The sequence below is a fragment of the Nicotiana tomentosiformis genome, chromosome 7 (assembly GCF_000390325.3).
Source record: "Nicotiana tomentosiformis chromosome 7, ASM39032v3, whole genome shotgun sequence".
Classification (NCBI taxonomy): domain Eukaryota; kingdom Viridiplantae; phylum Streptophyta; class Magnoliopsida; order Solanales; family Solanaceae; genus Nicotiana; species Nicotiana tomentosiformis.
In genome coordinates, this window is record NC_090818.1 from 9,202,264 (window position 1) to 9,217,885 (window position 15,622).

The 15,622-nt window shown below is 36.0% G+C and overlaps 2 protein-coding genes across 4 annotated transcripts; one reads left to right on the forward strand and one right to left on the reverse strand.

Moving 5' to 3' along the window:
* Positions 1-4,840: 4,840 nt before the first annotated feature.
* Positions 4,841-9,270, forward strand: LOC104096402 (uncharacterized). The gene is made up of 9 exons (XM_009602762.4): positions 4,841-4,975; positions 5,094-5,602; positions 6,183-6,284; positions 6,391-6,472; positions 6,601-6,620; positions 6,719-6,779; positions 8,098-8,177; positions 8,640-8,744; positions 8,837-9,270. Exons 2-9 carry the CDS (start codon positions 5,126-5,128, stop codon positions 8,897-8,899), a joined length of 990 nt encoding a protein of 329 aa, XP_009601057.1. The 5' UTR covers positions 4,841-4,975; positions 5,094-5,125; the 3' UTR covers positions 8,900-9,270.
* Positions 9,271-10,135: 865 nt separating this feature from the next.
* Positions 10,136-15,249, reverse strand: LOC104096401 (zinc finger protein CONSTANS-LIKE 9-like). 3 transcript variants are annotated; one of them, XM_070181291.1, is made up of 5 exons: positions 15,155-15,249; positions 13,584-14,306; positions 12,468-12,695; positions 11,211-11,509; positions 10,136-10,923 (listed from the first exon to the last, which is right to left on the reverse strand). In XM_070181291.1, the coding sequence occupies exons 2-5, from the start codon at positions 14,139-14,141 to the stop codon at positions 10,794-10,796; spliced, it is 1,215 nt and encodes a 404-aa protein (XP_070037392.1). In that variant the 5' UTR covers positions 14,142-14,306; positions 15,155-15,249; the 3' UTR covers positions 10,136-10,793. The 3 variants fall into 3 exon arrangements, with proteins under 3 accessions (XP_070037392.1, XP_070037391.1, XP_070037390.1); XM_070181290.1 differs by having other exon boundaries at positions 15,090-15,236; XM_070181289.1 differs by having other exon boundaries at positions 15,022-15,230.
* Between the last annotated feature and the right edge of the window lie 373 nt (positions 15,250-15,622).

Here is a 15,622-nt window from a genome sequence, read left to right on the forward strand (position 1 = left end):
TATGGATATTACCAGCTGACAATGCGAAAAATCATTAATTGTTGGTTTAAATGCCCAGAACACGTAATTGAATATATATTCGGGTTTTCCCGGACTCCGCTCAAGCTTCCATTCAACAACCGTCCCGGGTTTAAAGTGTTGCAGTGCGGCCATGTACCTGGGTAGAGCTGCAAATGACTTATCCCAGTTACCATAAATAATTTCAAACGCACGTTTGTGCCCGAAAAATGCCTTTCTTTTGGTAATGGTACGGTCATATTCCTGGTAGACTGATGTAATGCACTCTTTGATTTTATACCTTATGGACGCTTCAAGGTGTGGAATAAGGACAAGAGAAATCAAGTCAATATCCAAGTTGTAGTGATTCCCATTGAATGTGTCCATTTCACATATGTGGGTGGGAATATATTTACTTACTTTCCACAGACTTAAGTTCTTCTTGCTCGCACGCAACATCCAATGACAACCCGTAAACCATCTGCGGCAAACAACCTTGTATACATCTGGACTTGAATCCCATACCGTCATCTCACAACACTCTTTTGCACTGTACATTTTCGTCGCCCTGCTTAGGCGCGCTTTATCAGGAAAAAACATGCCCTTTGCCAGTACCGTTGGTCTAGAATCATCCCGCATTGATGTCCGAATTTCATCAAAATCCCTTGTGAGAGTATCCACATCCGGCATACTTGGAAAATGATCAAGGTAGGGAATCTTCCTTGAATGAAACGACACTTGGGACTCGTACACTCTTGGTCTAATAGGGGGTGGAGCATACTCCCTCGTCAAATCGGGTCCTTCATTCTCTTCCTCCTCATCACCATCCTCACGAGGGAAGGGTGTGTCATCTCTGGAATCATCGGCATTGTTATCATAATCACTGTTCTCTTCCTCACTATGTGCATCTGCCAGATCCCGATTTAATATGTCGTCTTCGGGCAATTGAGTCAGGACAGGTGGTTCAACTTGCTCGTTTTCACTGCACAAACAATAAAATAATAAGCTACTCAAATTAATAAAAACTTTCCATATAGCTGTATCACTTCACTTACAAGTCGTAATGCGTTGACATTCATTGATGGACATTATCTTGTTGGTGATGACTCCCGGATGGACCACCATGATCCAACACACCAGAACTACGCATATTCCAACTGGGCGTGGGTTCATAACTTGTAAAACTCATATCTGGCCGGTACCCCATGTGGAATATATGAGTGTTAATACAAATTCAATACAACAAAAATATACATCATAACACTAAGAAAAATTGAAGTTTACCACTCGTCTTGTGGATTATGTAAAGTAGGAAAGAAATTATTTTCTCGCTCCTCATTCGCCCGTGGTGATAAGTTTAAATCAGGCCAAACTCTTTCAGCCGGAAACTGTCCGGCAAAAACTGCTCCAGAAGAACCACCCGACGACTGAGGTTTATCCCTACTATGCTCAACCTCATTATTGCGAACGTCTTCGACCTTGACGTACATTTCCAACATTTTTATCACAAAAATTCTCGGTATTCATCCGGAGTCCTCAAAGTTTCATCATCGTCAATGTTAAACTCAGCGTAACAAGCAACCCCTTGCGGAGTGACGGAATACGAATATCTTCCGATTACTTTAAGGTTCACCGAACGTTTTCTCACACTCATTTTATTACATAACAACGATATCAATCTATCGTACTCCATTGTAAGTGGCAACTTAACATGACACTGTGGAGATAAACTATAGCTCACAGAGTTATTCGTCACCACAACTTTACCCCCCTCTCCCCCCTCCCCAATATAATAAAACCCTTACTTTTCGCTCTTCAGACATTATGAAAAAATGCTTGAGAATTTAACAAGAAGAAAAAATTGAACGGGAGTTAGAAATATTTTTGAATGGATTTTTGTAAAATTCTAACGCCTTTAAATAAGGCAATGCCTAGCTCGGGGGGCTGAATTTTTTTTTTATAGGTATAACACTCTTTTAAAGGGCGCTATACCCATTTGAATTATTGTGATGTCAGTTAAATGCAGGAGACTTATTGGTGGGCCCACAACACAGGTATATAGCTCTATAAAAAGCGCTATACATCCATAAAATGAGATTTTTAAAGGCGTTACATGTATAGCGCTCTTTTACGTTAACGTCCGTTAATGTATATCGCTCTTTAAAAGAGTGTTATACATAGAAAAATCACTCTTTTATTTACACTTATTTTCGTTCTACTTGGCAAAAAGAACCACAATTAGGTTCTGGACTCTAGGATAAACTACCGGGATAAAAGTGCAGATATTAAACTTCAAAAAAAAAAGTGAAAAGAGAAATGATTAGTTGGCAAATAGTCAGTGAAAAATAGCTAGTGTTTGCAAAGTCATTGAAAAATAGCACTATTTTGCTGTAACACGGAAAGTTTCAGCATAATATACTGGAGATTGGTGCACCTGTGTATGAACTTCCAGCATATTATGCTGGAACTCCAGCACACGGAAAGTTCCAGCAAAATATACTGGAGATTGGAGCACCTGTGTATGAACTTCCAGTATATTATACTCGAACTCCAATATATTATCCTGCAACTCTAGTATATTATGTTGGAAGTTCACATGTAAAAAATTCGAATTCCAGTATATTCTGCTGGAATATTTTCTAGATTTTGAACAGTTTTTCGTTCATATTTATCTTTACATGAAAAATGGCTAAATTTCGATTACTTTTGAAATTGTGGCTATTTTTCAATTACCACTTGTAAATCTGGCTATTTTTGAATTTCACCATTTCTTGTGAATAGGAAATTCAAAAATAGCCAGATTTACAAGTGATAATTGAAAAATAGCCACAGTTTCAAAAGTAATCGAAATTTAGCCACTTTTCATATAGAGATAAATCTGAACGAAAACACTGTTCAAAATCCGAAAAAAATTCAAGCATAATATACTGGAGTTCGAATTTTTTACGTGTGAACTTCCAGCATAATTTTAGTATATTATACTGGAACTCCAGTATATTATGATGGAGTTATATTGGAACTCCATCATAATATACTGGAGTTCCAGCATAATATACTGGTCCAGCATAATATGCTGGAAGTTGATACACATGTGCTCCAATCTCCAGTATATTATGCTAAAACTTTTCGTGTGCTGGAGTTCCAGCATAATATGCTGGAAGTTCATACACAGGTGCACCAATCTCCAGTATATTATGCTGGAACTTTCCGTGTTGCAGCAAAATAGTGACTATTTTTTAATGACTTTGCAAACGCTGACTATTTTTCAATTACCAGTCCGAAAACTGGCTAACTCGTGCTATTTTTTTAAACCTATTTCCCCCCTTAAATAACAGTCTTTAGCTGGGTTGGATGCATAAAGGCGGACAATTTTCTTCTCCTAAGGGCCAGTCCAGCCCGTTTGGATTATTTTCAGCTATTGTATTGTATCGTTACTTAAAATAAGGTATTTATTTCTATAATTATTTAAATTTTATTATATCGTATTATTAAATTTATCGTTATTTAATGACGAAAAGTGATACTTTATGTAACAATCGATTTGGTGCGATCGCATCGTTATATTATATATTTTTTTCATCTGTCCTTCCTTACTATTAAAAAAATCCTATTTTATCCATTAACAAACCTTCTTATATAATAATTTTATCATGTACCCTACTTTTTTTTGTAATATTTTAAATTTATTCTTCGTATTACTGGTGTGTGACATTATGAAACAGCGACAAATAATACAGTCTATTCAAACGTTATAATCATTAAATAATATAGCATAGTATAACATAATCTAATACGATACATTATGCAACGATATATATTGACCATTGTCATTTCATTATTGATTAAGCTAGAGTGCAATCACTTTACGGCTGAATTAGCTAGAAATTATCACTTAATCGACTTCGAGTCGAAACATTAAAAGTTAGAGGACTCAATCAACATTTGTATAAAAAATATTCATAACATTTTTTTTACCAAACAACGTTAGAGGATTTTGAAAACAACTCTAATCAATGAAATTACAATATTAAAATAAAAGGTGCTCATAATTTCCAAATGTGGAGAGAGGTTAAACAACACAAGAGAAAAAGAGAAACCTTCACTATGGGAATTTCAATGAATAAATTGATAGGAGTTGTTGGCATCAAAATAAAAGTGAAAACCAAAGAATAATACACTAAAAGAAAAGATAAATTAGGCAGCGTACAAATACTCCTCCCCCCTCAATTTACTATACAATAACTTTGTGTCGATCAAGGGTAATATAAACTCAATCATAAGACTCTCAAATTACATCAGTTTATTATTAAATTGAAACTTACAAATTACATAAAAATACTTCAAAATGCAAACACCTCATATCAAAATAATAAAGATTATACATTTCAAACCGTCACAAAATGCGAAAAAACTATTATTTTAGGACAAAAGAGTATTTAACCGAACTTTTAGACGGCAAAAGGTGATTCAGAATTGTGATGAGATGGACAAGATCCTTTCACTCTTAATTAGAAGTCACGAGTTTGAGTATTGGAATCAGAAAAGTCTTTGTAAATTTTCTCCTTTAATAAATTTTATTAATCAAGACCCAATAGTGGGAAATCCAAAGAAAAAATGATGGCAAAGATCACTTTTAGCTCACGACCGAAACTATTTATATTCGGTAGTCGTAAAAATGTATAAAATTTGTATATTTTTTGTACATACATATAAATATATATATATCAGCTATTATTTTAAGAACGGCTATACGATGCCATTTTAAAAGGTGGAATTTAGGGGGATGTACGTAATTATAACAAAAGTTTGGAGCAAGTTTGAGTATTTCAAACTTCAGTCCAAGCCCGAATTGCTGACGGGCGGGCCTTTTCAGCTCCTGTATCCGGTATCCATCTAAACGTTAAACCCATAATTTTGCAGCTGCAAAACTAAAACCCTACTTTCTCCTTTTCCTCCACGCAAATAACCCACTTCACAGGTAAATTTCTTATTTTTGGTAATTCATGTTTATGTCTATCTAGGTTATAGTTATGTTTTATTATAGTTTGATTGTGTTTGTGTGTGCTTAAGATTGACCCAAGTATCTGATGCTGCAGCTTAAGCTGTGTAAACAACAAGTTTGAAAATTATGGCGGAAGAATTGCAGTCAGTTAGGGAAGCTGGGAAATTTTTAAGGAAAAGAAACATGGGGCACAACACGAAAGGGGGTAAGGCAAAGAAGAAGCAAAAGGGTGTACCATTTAATGAAAAAAGGGTAAAAGTAGACAAAAAAATGAAGAAGCTTTTCGAGAAGAGAGCAAGAGATTATAACTCTGATAATGAGGATGATGAGAATGAGAATGATAATGATGATATTGATGTTGATATTCGGGAGCGTGCCCCTGTAAATCGAGATAAACGCCCATCATATGGTAAAAAAGAGGATGATTTTGAAGAGGAATGGTTGGATGATGATGGAGGAGAGGATGGTAATGAGGAAATTGAAGTATCCGAAGACGAAGATGGGGAAATTCAGCCGGGGATTACTAGGTTTATAGATGGTTGTAGAGCATTCAGATTGGCATTCAAGAAGATATTGAAGAAATCAGCTTCTGATGATATATTGGTGAGCAACTTGCTTTGTCCATAAGTTTTTTGTTCATATGCCTTGTTATAATTTCATGTTTCGGAGGAAAACATAATTGGTGTACATCATGTTGTTATGCTTCTTTATTTTTCAGGCCTCAAAATAAAATAAAGAATTGGTTTGTTTTTATATTATGAGTGTTTGGATGTGGTTTTAGAGGAACTAGTTTTTTTGTGAGTGTTCGGATTTGGTCGAGGGACAAAACCGGATGTGTTTGGAAGAGGAAACAAAACAACTGTGCTGAAAATAAAACATTTTGTTTCCAGAGAAAAAGACTTTTTCTACGCCTTTTAATACAAACATTCAATTAGTAGAAAATAACTCTATCGGAAACAGGCTCTCTACTCCTCCGGAGTAGGGGTAAGGTCTGCGTACACACTACCCTCCCCAGATCCCACTTGTGGGAGTGTGGGATTTCACTGGGCTGTTGTTGTTGTTGATTACTAGAAAATTAGCCGGATGCTGATGAACTCATAGGTTAAAACTTAAAAAGCATTTGAAGCTCATACTACCTGAGGATAGGAATTGCTTGGAGAAACTAATGGTAAATAACCTGCAGGGCCCCGTCTTATCAGCACACAAGAAGCTTGTTGCTGAGAAGCTTGCTGAAGAAGAAGTAGAACGAAAGGTTAAGGGGGAAGCAAAAAAGGAGAAACACTTGGTATATATATCTAGTTTCGTTTAATTGTTAAGTTTTTTGAATAACTTAATCTCCCATGTTCAATGTATTAATGGTCGTATTCTTAACTTTGATATCTGTGCAAAAGATAGGAGAAAAGGGACATGTGAAACCTGCAAATTATTTGGATTCCCATGAAAAGTTTCTAATAGGAGTTGCAACAAAGGGAGGTACTCAACTTTATCCTTTTGTTTTGGAATTTATAATAGAATTACAAATGCATTATAGTAAGCTTTCTATCAGACCTTCTAATTTACTTGGTTCTTTATTTATTTTATGGGCATCGTGGGAATATCAGTGGTCAAGTTATTCAATGCTGTAAGTTGCAGTACACATTTCGAAGTTGATACTTCTGTTTTATAAAAAGTTTTGTGCTACTTTCAGCTAGCTCAAATTTATCTGCGTATGTGATACAGGTTAACAAAGCACAACATGCTCAAAAAGGCTTAAATCCCTCAAGGTCAAAAGATGAGAAAGGTAAGGATAGAATACTGAGGCATTGACGATATGATTGGTTCTTTAATTTTTTGGGTGGTTGCTATTGTTCCTCTGCTGTTAATTCTATTACAATTTACAAGGTAAGAGGAAGGGAAATGTTATTCAGACGGATTTGATTTGTCTTTGTGTGCTTTGATCTCTAATCATCCTCTCAATCTTCCTCTATTAGAGAAGTTTAAAATTTTCCTTGCTAGGTCGGTTAGTTGTATTTTCATCAACCATGTTTGACCTAAGGATAATCCCCAAGGCTATGAATGGCGTTTTCTTCTTCCAATCGCAGAATCCTGCATGTTGGACTGGTAATCTGATCTTAGTGCAAAACTTGGAGATTCTATTGGAAAAATTATAGTATGGTATTCAGTGTTCGATATCAAATTCCTTCTGTCGGTGCTCATGCTGCTCTTGAATAGGATCTTTCAAATTCTCGTTTCCAAGTGAAATAACTTGCATTGTGAGATCATAAGGGGTTGTTCTGTTGCTTTCGCTGAGTTACACTAAGTCCCAGATTCCCTATATAGGTGCAATCAAAGAAGTCTATAAATGTCTTGGGTCACTCCACCTATTACGTTAAGGTTTAGGTTGGATATATTCTTTCACCGGGTATCCGAACTGATTTTTGACAAGCCCAGTCTCACACTCATAAGTCTACATCTGAATCCTATAATCAGATTACACGTGCCGGACTGTGTTGAGTTATATAAATGAACAATAGCAATCAACTTGTTTTTGGTTTTCACGCAGTTGAAGAGTGTTTATAGTACTTTGTGAAAAGGTGTTTAAACTACAGAGCAGATAGGAAAAGAACAAATACTAGCTTAGTGAAATTAAATTTTCCTTCACTATCTGGCCCTGATAATAAAGATTGAATGGTGAAATTTGTACCTCGCATTTATTCAATTTTTTTTTGTTTTTCACATGCACTAATGAAACATAACCATCAAGAATATTATCTCTTTTTCGTGCAATAAGGAATATAGCCGGCTACAGATTCTCATTTGTACTTTAAAACTATGGGAAAAACATAGTATCGATGGTACTCTGCACATCCTGTTTTACTGTTTACATGATAGAAGTAAGAAGCTTGTAATGGAATAACTGCCTTATTTTTCTTTTGATTGATAAGGTAAATGTTTTTTTTCCTGATAAGGTAAATACTTTTGTTAATGATGGGGAACTGCCATTTATATCTTTATAATTGCTATTGGTAAATAATTCTTGATAATTCAATTTGGAAAAGATTAACCTTAAGAACTTTATTTTGCATCCAGTACAATAACTTCTTTTTTCTGATGTGTAGTAATAAAGAAGCGCCGAAGAGAAGTCTTTTTCTCCGAATTGGGCAAGACACCATCACAAACAGCTGCTGCTGGGTCAAAGGTCAACCCTCTCTCTCTCTCTCTCTCAGCTAAGCATTATGATCATTTGGGAAAATTTCTTTAATTATTTTGTAACATCTTTTCATTTAGTATCTCGTCTTGGGCTACTGCTTTTTTTTTTGGAGTCGGGTGGGAAGGAGACAAGCCATGTTGGCTCATATCAGAAAAGAGAGAATTTTCATGTTGCCTCTGGTTGTTTTTTCTCTTTTTCATTTTTCCCTTGTTAAATTTGCTTCATAGTTGATGAGTTCATATATAGGAAACAACACATGGGCTAATGTGATTTGTTAGTGGTGCTTCTACAGAAACAATTATTTCATAGTAGGAAACTGAACTATTTTGCGAACGGAAGGAAGAAACAACTTGAACATGGGGAAGTTGATATTTTTCAAGTGCTTATCCAAACAAAAAATAAAATAAAAGAAAAAAGAACATTCTTATTGTGTAGCTTAATTTCATGCAGGACGGTGCATCCAATTCTTCGAATGATGAAGGTCCCTCGTGGGCTCCTCTACGTGATAATTACATGTTGACTAACCCCAAGTTAAAAGACTGGGATAAGAATGCGGTAAGGATAAATTACTAAAATTCTGCATTTACCGAGATATAACCTCAGTCTCCCTCTTTGCTAATGATCAATGTCATCTGATGTTCATGCAGGACACAACTGTTGCAGACGACGTGAGGATGCCAGCTGATGCAGATTCATCTGATGATGAATAAGTTCACTGAAAGTTTGATGTTCAACTATATCTGCTTCAAGCTTACTGGGTTGTCGAACACGGAGAATCAGGTCTCCAATGCAGGGAAGTGGATGCCTAGGGATAAGTCAAATTAATGCTGGAGCAACTTTCTTCGACTGTACAGAGATCCTCTTGTTGTTAGGCTGATGCTATTTATTTATATTAATTAAAGAGGAAGTTTTATCCTGGCTTATGCAATCCTCTTTAAGATATGACTTTTAAGATATTATTTCTGAATTCTCTTCATTTGTTATCCATTCTTTCTGCTAGTGGGGATATAACTGGTCTGTAAAATATCCCAGTATTCAACAAGGTTGATTTAGCAATGCGGAATAACGTTTTGTTGTCTTATGTTTTTCAAGATCGTGTAACCAAAGATATTGCCTTTAAAAAGCTGGGATACTACATGTTGAGCTTACATGGAAGAAGTTAGGATTTATATAGCCGATCTCAACTTGTTTGCGACTGAAGTGTAGTTATTCTACTACTGGTTCGACTAGGCCGATTTGGCACTGTGGAGTGTGGTCTGTGGACTCACTTTGCATAGCAGCATTGTCAAGAATCGTTTAACCAAATATAGTTTAGCTTTTATAAGTTGGGATACTACTGCTCTGTCAAATTTCCCTCATCTTTTGTTGGCAAAATCATTTTACCTAAACATGTTTAGCTGAAAAACTGTCCCTGACCACATTAAGAATGAACCTTGTGTATCAAAATAAAATAAACACTCTCTGGTCTTAGTCATTACTAGTCATTTTGACAAACTGCCTTTGTTTTGAGATATTTTACGTTTTAAGAAAAATTAAATCATTTATTATTTTTGGAATCTAATAAGAGAGCATGACATTTTATATCCAGATCACATTTAACCAGCTAAATTTCGTGGCAAATCCATCACAATATTCAAGAAAGAATAAGGTTGGAGATACACACTGATTATTACATAATGACCAGAAAACGGTTTCCATTATATGAACAGTGCAGCCCGGTGCACTAAGCTCCCGCTATGCGCGGGGTCCGGGGAAGGGCCGGACCACAAGGATCGATCGTACACAGCCTTACCCTGCATTTCTGCAAGAGGCTGTTTCCACGGCTCGAACCCGTGACCTCCTGATCACATGACGGCAACTTTACCAGTTACGCCAAGGCTCCCCTTCACATTTCATAGGACAATAAATGAAAAAAATTACAAAGCAAGGTACATACATCTATCATATGGGGACCTCATTGTAACTTCTTATCTTCTACACACTGGCTAATAATATACATGACAGTATTACATAATAGCCAAGGAATAATCTCAGTCCTTAAACCTAAAAGGCCAGATGAATTTGTGGGGATTTAAAATGTGTTGCTCATTGTTCTCTGTATCTTCTACACACTGGCTATAATATACATGACAGAGTTACAAACAGCCAAGGGATCTCAGTCCTTAGACCTAAAACAACTGCTAAACTTGTGGGACTTAAACTGTGTTAAATCCACCTAGTTAGAGTTGTAAGAACAGAAGCAAGCTAGACGAAACCCAGTATTGTCGACATGCCAACATAAATACATTTGAGAAAGCAAATCTTGATTGGTTTCTGGAAAGAACGCTGATCGTGCAGTCTACAAATGACTAAGCTCTTTCTTTGCAGCACTCTTAATTTGGTTGACATAAGGAGTGCACATCCACCTTTTTTGGATGATGAAGTTAGACGTTAAGAGGAGCAGCGGCAGAGAAATCTGCTTTCTGGATCCTGCTTCCTTGATTGGAAACATTGCAGTACAATAAATACACCATCCTTACATCCATTTGCTTGAAACCTCAACCAAATTTCCCCACTTAAACTGTCCATTTTTCTCCTTATATGTATTGGTAAAATTTTTCACAATCAATAGCTTCTGGTCTCGCTCAGTGGATCGTAGTCATAGGCATCACCAGCCTTCACAAACCGGCCCTTCACACGCCTTCTCACATCTGCTCTTGCCTTGCGAGAAGCATATCTTACTCGCTTATCAAATCTGTAATAAGGAAGTTATAAAAAAAGGTGAAAAGAGAACAAGTGAAAAGCCTACAACCCAAACAAATCATATTGAACCATGGTCTACATAACCTACACTGCCAAGACATTTCAATGGTGGGGCAGTGTTTATTGCGATTTTAGTGTTGGATAGAAGGAATTGAAATAAAATGAGGAAAATTTGAGGATGAATAATATGCCAAAAGAAATTCTGGTGCTTTATGTCAAACCAGGGAGTGCACAATTACCAAAATAGACTTTTGATGTACTTATTAAAAGAAAACTTACTGGCGTGTCTTCTTCTTTTCCTTGTAGCGTAAAACAGCATCGCTCCGACTAGTTGATGGCATTGAACTTTCAGGACATGGAGAACACCAAGGTGGCTCTCCCATGAGAAGCATTGAGGAGGCTCCACAGTCTTGATAATCTCCGGCGCTGCTCTCTCCAGTGAGGTTTGAAACTGAGAGGTTGGACTGTTGCCTTGCAAAGCAAAGGGTAGGTTCTGTCTTGCAGCTCATCGTGGATTCTGCGGACGCTGCATTGCTACAAGCTGGCTGCACTGTATTTACCCTTCCCAGTGCTGACCCCTGGTAAATAAAGATATATGTAAGTTCATCCATTTTTTGAAACAATTATGTAGAAAAAAATCATAAGAGTCGCATGTGCACATCTTTTTAGTCTGTTCAACCTCCAATCATGAAGTCGGAACTATTATAATCATTGCAAGCAGACAATCTTATTAAACATCATATTTGATGTAATTGATTTGATAAATACCAAAGACTCAAAGTTGGTCAATTTATGATATTCCTACGCATATGAATCCTCTCAATGCACCCTTAGGAAATAGTGAATCTCACTGTTTCGTGACAAGTTAGCTTCCAACCTCTACCCACCCCACCCCAGTCAGTATATATTTTTATATATACATGCAAACAAACACACACACATATACATATAGACGCGCTTATGTATAAACAGGGATATAAACAAGGATCACAGCGTACAAGTTATAAGATGATCTCAAAATATTTATACAAGTCTGTCCTATCGACTCTTATCCATGATAAAGTCCAGTTTGGGAGGGGGTGGAATGCAGAGGCAAAAGTTCTACAAAAAATTATAGGAGTTTGTCGTTGCGTACAAAATCTACTATCCAAGACCAATTACAACGTCCAGAAATTAACTTTACAAAACATGTTAAATTAGGCCCAAATCTAGAGAAGAGGGCATGCTTCACAAAAATACCATAGAAGAACATTATATTCATTTAATGAGCATCTTTGCCTTATCAAAAAAATAAAATAAAAACATGCTTCAACAATTAAAAATTTTAATACACTATCTTGTTCATAACAAAAGAGAAACCAAACATCAAGAACAGACAAATTTACTTGTACTTGGTAAAGCTAACAGTAAATGATTGCCTACCTCACTCAAAAAACTAATAATATAGTTCCGTAATAAGTCTATTTTAGTGTTAATGAGTACAGAGAAAGTAGATAATGTTTACACAATGCAGTAATTCTATAAAGTATGAACCACCTCGACAGCAGTGTCACCCTGGCAACTGGACTCAGCAACTGGCATATCCTTCATCCCAAATAAGCCATCAATGTCTTCATTCTTAAACAGCTGATCAGGATTATCAAGAGAAACACCAAATAGCTCTTCATAGGTTTCAATACTCAAGTCCACTTCATCCATATTGAAATCATCATAAAAACGATCATCATCAAATATATTTGAGCCTTTTGTTGCAGAATTGCTCACCTGAACGTATACAAAGAATATGAGCTAAAGAAAGTAAGGAAAATAGAAACAGTCCAGCTTCGAGTAGAGAAAAGACATCTTTATGGTCTTGAGAAGAAGTCAATCACTATAAGCCCCCCCCCCCCAAGATCAAGCAATTTTACCATAAAGAAGTCAATCACTTATAGTCAATCTTTATGGTAAAGTTGCTTGATCTGGAAAAATGGTGTACCGAGGGGAGTGTAAGAATCATTTTCTAAAAGAAATCATTAATAGGACTATTCCAATAAAAGAAGTGATCATCGGTAGGAATAGTCCTAGATTGCAAATAACCAATGATAGAGAGGAATGCAAGTCCTCAAGGAAAGGAATACACTAAATTTGAGATGAAAATTTCTTTGAAACTGCACCTTTTTACTTTGTTGGAAATAGACAAGAAATAGAGAGTTAAAAATAGAGAGTTCAAAACTAGTGATTTCATAGAAGAACGAAATCATCCTTCGCCAATTTATGGGAATGCAACATGCTAGAACATTTGAATGCAACATGAAGAATGCGGAATCATTGTCTGAAGACAGATAAAAATATCGAATATTAATTTTATCTTCACTCTTTGGTATTTGAACCTCTTAGAACTCCGCTAATCTCCTGTTTAGCATGAGAAAAGGGGAATATAGCACTGGCAAACCCAAAAACTAGTTTCTTGGTGCATTATACGGAATAGTGAGGAGCAAAGCCTTAGCTTCAGAGCCAGCAACAAAACAGTAAGAAGAACAGCGACTAACTTACTCATTGATATTCAGTGCTATACAACCAAAGGACATGATAGTAATGCAGTTTGGTGAGTAAAATTGGAAACCTAAGTTTCTTTACTTCAGAACAAAATTCATCTCTGAGAACTTAGAATACCTTAGACCAAGTTAAATTTGTGGATCCAACAGGCGGTTCCACATTATGTAGCTTGCTATCAAGACTAAGCATCAATGATCCCATCAAATCATTTGCTTCAACTGCAACAGACATATCTTGAGATTTGTCCTTTGCTTGAGAACCTCGGCTATCTCCAGGTCGGCAATCAGTAATGCTCATTGAACTCATCCCCTGCTCACAAGTCGAGTCTCCTACTGAAGGGTTATCTAGAAGAAATGACCAAATAACAGAGAGCTCTACCGCGGAAGGACACCCTGTATAACAACTAAGTGCTTGTCTCTTATGTGTTGAACCTGAACTAGAATTAGCATGACCTATCCAATCACAATTTTGGCATAGAGAAATCCTGTCTTCATCACATCTAAAAATAGCTGGTTGGGAATTACATCTTTCACATACAAGTGTCCGAGAATGACGCTGCGACAGGGCATTTGCAGAATGGACATGTCGATCACACGATAAACACAAGCAAGCTGCATCTGACCGGCAATAAACAATTGATCGTTGCTCCCCGCAAAATTCACATGTAAAACCCATCACCTTCTTCCCCCCCCCCCCCCCCAAGTTATTTCTTAGATGAAATAAAAGTACTGTACAAATCTTCAAGTCTCCAGCACAAAGTTGATAACTTTTTGATAAAGTTAAAACTTTTGAGCAATAGAAATTGCTTACCCTCGAGCAGAAATGAATTTGTGCTACTAGCTGTTACAAGGAAAAAGAATCTGCATCATTAAAGGTGACACTAAAAAAGAGAAGCAAATGCAAAAAGAATACAAGTCTATCCTTCATTTCTTGAGATGCCTAATCCAAACAAACAATAAAAAAAATTCTCACTTAATTCAAGAGGCCAAACTAAGATCTTGGTAAAACCAAATTCTATTCTGAAACAGTACACAGTAGCAGTTAAAAAAGAAAAGGCGAGGGATAAAAGATGCCATTTCAATCAGTGAAGGGAAAAGGTGCTCCAAACAAATTGGGAATCAAGAATCCAAACAAAAAGTTGAGAATTTTTCACAGAGCCACTGCTCTATTTTTTTTAGCATCATTATCTACAACAAAAACCATTTTTTTTCTTTTCAAGACATCCATAAATCCATCATTAGTAAGTATTTTGGAACTAAACAAAATTCAACATTAACCAAAACAACTAGAAATCACTTAAATTTTACTTCAAGCAAAAAAAAAATATTTTCAGCAAGTTAAGAAAATAAAGAAATTACACAAAAAAACAGAACTAAAACACCTACATATAGAAAAATATGGACAAAATAACTGATAAACAGCAAAATTCTGAAACGAACAGTTATATGCTGAGGGAGTTCCAAACTTTGAGGAATACACAAACAGATCAAAGAACAGAAACAAAGCAACCCCATTTCAAGGTAAAAGAAAATGAAGAAAGTAACTAACTTTTTACCTAAAATAACTGTGAAGTTGACAGAAAAAGAATTTACACAGTACACGAGAAAACAAAGTACAGATAACCTCTTTTTAGTTTGCAGCTACCAAAGGTACACCTCAAAACCCTAAAAACATAGAAAAGTTCAGACCTTTCCTCTCTCTCTCTCTCTTTCTCTCTACAGTTTTGTGTTTTTGAAGTGTTTTTGGTGTTGTATTCTGTGAGAATTGTGGAGTTGCTGATAATAATTAAATATAGTGAGCTGTCAAAAAGTGCAGGAGAGAGAAGGAGTAGGTGGGACCCACGGGGAGGGGTGTGATGTTGGACCTGAAAGGAAAAGTTTGGCCCCTACTCTCTTTTTATTTACGTTTAAGGATATATATGAATTTCTTTCTTTTGTTATAGTGCTTATTCAAACTTTTTTCTCACAAGAGATGCACACTTTACACATTTTCTCTAAAAATATTCAAACTTGAAAGAAATTAAAAAAAGTTTTAACAAAAGTGTTTAATATATGTTATATATCCGTAAAATTTAATATTATACCTATATATACAATGTAATTTTTCAACGAATGATGATAATTGACCACCCTTACAAGAGTGTAGCTTCGCCCCTG

Excerpts from the sequence above, each read along its gene's own strand:
- LOC104096401 (XM_070181291.1), bottom strand. The coding sequence starts at position 14,141 with ATGGGTTTTACATGTGAATTTTGCGGGGAGCAACGATCAATTGTTTAT. Across the intron at positions 12,696-13,583 it reads CAAATTTAACTTGGTCTAAG|GTGAGCAATTCTGCAACAAA; the intron begins GTATTCTAAGTT and ends GTATACGTTCAG. Across the intron at positions 11,510-12,467 it reads AGGGTGACACTGCTGTCGAG|GGGTCAGCACTGGGAAGGGT; the intron begins GTGGTTCATACT and ends TTTATTTACCAG.
- LOC104096402 (XM_009602762.4), top strand. The coding sequence starts at position 5,126 with ATGGCGGAAGAATTGCAGTCAGTTAGGGAAGCTGGGAAATTTTTAAGG. Across the intron at positions 6,473-6,600 it reads AGGAGTTGCAACAAAGGGAG|TGGTCAAGTTATTCAATGCT; the intron begins GTACTCAACTTT and ends TGGGAATATCAG. Across the intron at positions 8,178-8,639 it reads CAGCTGCTGCTGGGTCAAAG|GACGGTGCATCCAATTCTTC; the intron begins GTCAACCCTCTC and ends AATTTCATGCAG.